The sequence below is a fragment of the Dichomitus squalens genome (assembly GCF_000275845.1).
Source record: "Dichomitus squalens LYAD-421 SS1 unplaced genomic scaffold DICSQscaffold_347, whole genome shotgun sequence".
NCBI lineage: Eukaryota > Fungi > Basidiomycota > Agaricomycetes > Polyporales > Polyporaceae > Dichomitus > Dichomitus squalens.
Window position 1 is genome coordinate 1 of NW_006767229.1, and position 2467 is coordinate 2467.

At 54.4% G+C, this 2467-nt stretch overlaps 1 protein-coding gene across 1 annotated transcript; it reads left to right on the forward strand.

Annotated features, from left to right (window-relative positions):
* Window positions 1-211: 211 nt before the first annotated feature.
* On the forward strand, window positions 212-1177 carry DICSQDRAFT_176022 (cytochrome P450; the record flags this gene model as incomplete). The annotated part of the gene is made up of 7 exons (XM_007371833.1): window positions 212-253; window positions 313-332; window positions 360-502; window positions 565-621; window positions 672-696; window positions 761-1033; window positions 1108-1177. 7 exons carry the CDS (start codon window positions 212-214, stop codon window positions 1175-1177), a joined length of 630 nt encoding a protein of 209 aa, XP_007371895.1.
* Between the last annotated feature and the right edge of the window lie 1290 nt (window positions 1178-2467).

Sequence of the window (2467 nt, forward strand, 5' to 3'; positions counted from 1 at the left end):
TGCAGTGGCGAAAAGACCTTGACGATCTCGCTAGTATACCATTCAATGCGGTGAAGGCGGCACTTGTATGTAACTTTTTCACCGTGTCACCCAGTGTAACTCCTGTAGTTACCCATCGTAGGCAGCTGAGGATGCACCCGACTCCTACGTCGCTTCTCACCTTCGCAGCCACACCTCGAAACCAAATACAGACACGAGCGAGGAGGAGATCATGTGGTCTGCGGCGAGCCTCTACACCGGTGGCTCGGACACGGTACGTGCCCCACATTCTATTCTTCCGTCTCAACCTCTCCTGATATCCCTTCCCGGCAGACTATTGCCGGGCTGACAGCGTTCGTCCTGCTGATGTGTTTGCATAGGGATGCGCAGAAGCGTGCGCAGGAGGAGATCGACAAAGTCGTTGGCAGCGACCGCCTCCCGACGTTTGCGGACATGGTGGACCTTCCGTATATCGGAGCATGCGTCAAGGAGACGTTGAGATACTGGACTGTTGCACCTCTTGGTATGCTTTCCTTCGCATCACAACTATGTCTGCAAGATTAAGCTCACAGATGATGGGGGCAGGCCTCCCGCATCGGGCGATGGAGGACGGTCAATACAGTAATTACGACATCCCTGCTGGTGCGTCATGCCTCGCTCTTTCTCGCCATGGATGCTCACCATTCCTCTAGGATCCACCGTGCTTGCGAACATCTGGTGCATACCTTCATAGTTCTGTGCGAGCTCCGCTTACCTTCATTCTTTCTGCGCTATATTACAGGGGAATAATGCACGACGAGACCATCTACTCTGACCCATTCACCTTCAAGCCAGAGCGCTTCCTGCCGAAGGCCGCAGGAGGGCTCGGCGAGCCCGATTGCGTGCCGACGGTGTTCGGGTACGGTCGGCGGATCTGCCCCGGGATGCACCTAGCGGAGTCGTCGCTGTGGATATATGCGGCATGCATGCTTGCGGTGCTCGACATCGCGCCTGTGCGCGATGAGAGTGGCAGGGAGGTTCCGCCGGGTGCGGAGGCGGGGCCCGGGATCATCAGGTCTGTACCATCCCGGCTGCGTCTTGTGTGTTGAACGCTTACGCCCTTGCATTTATCTGCCGTCTCTACTGCAGTATCCCGAAGCCGTTCGTGTGTGATATCACTCCGCGTTCTGCTGCGTCTGCCGTGCTGGGGACTCAATGACTATGTACATCTTGGTATGCGTGCTTGAGTTGATTGGAGCTCTTCGCGTTTTTCGGTTCTTCGTCTTTCCACTCTGTCCGCCGGTGTATACTTCGATTTCTTGCTGCTGAGACTGCACCTCATTAGCGCATTCCCTTCGCACATCGTATCGGATTGTTCTTAGTGGCTCTCCGACAATCGGGGAGTTCTGAGATCAAGGACACTCTTCTGTTTTACCTTAGCCTGTGACCTGTATAATCTCCTCTGGGAATCGCCCATGGCAATGTTCGTCGTCACTGATGCCTCTGAGTGTCTGACTGGAGCGCAACCATCGAATCCCGCGAGATGGATGCACGAGATAAACATGCATGTGCTGAACTGAGGAAGCACGCCAGCCAACCCCTCAGGATCAGAATCCGAGTGGTCTCTCCCATGAAGCTTGCGAATTTGATGTCTATGTACGGGCGGATCGCCCTTCCTCCCTGGCTACGACATGCTGACGCTGTTCTCAATGATTATCTATCATCCGCAGCGCCGCCCCTTCCCAAACATGTGATGTGATGAAATTACGGGATTACGACATCTCCTTGCGGTACGCAAGAGGCTTATCCAACTGCTACCGCGGTCTTCTACACTCTAACCTACACGGCTTCGCGCGCTCTCATATCTCGGTTTCACCGGAGTGACGTGCGTATGCATGTTATGTTGATGATGCCGCTTTCGAGAATTCAATACAGCGGCCGGAGCCTTGTACTCACACGCATGTCAAGTAAGCAAGTTTTATAGCGACCCGCGCGGTCTTCCCGTTGCCCGTACAGTGCTCATTCAATATACGCATACGTCGGGAGACAGCCTCAGATAGTGACATGTCCAACGATGCACAGAAGAGTCAACTTATCGGTCTCCACGGGGCGGGAAAACACGTGGGTCGATGCGTGTATTCCACGATAACGGTAGGCAGGCCAACAGCCTGGGGATTGCAAGCATACTGAAATTAGCACTATGCAGATCTGAACTCACGATGTTGTTCGGCGAAACCCAGTGTGATAAAAGACACCGTCGCTTATGTCAGCTTCCGCCGGGTGGTGATGTTCAGGCCCCTTGCGCCTGCGCTCGTTTTGGAGAAGACCTATTGCCTTGCAGGTTGAAGTGAGGGCTAAACAAGGTGTATCCCAGCGACTGAGTCCCGATCGCACCCGTCGATTACCGGGATCCTCGGATGGCGGCGTGACATGGCTGGAACTTGTATTCGGGGATCTAGTTCCTGCTCGCAAGGGCAATTGTTAGGCTGAGGTACCCTCATGATAGGTT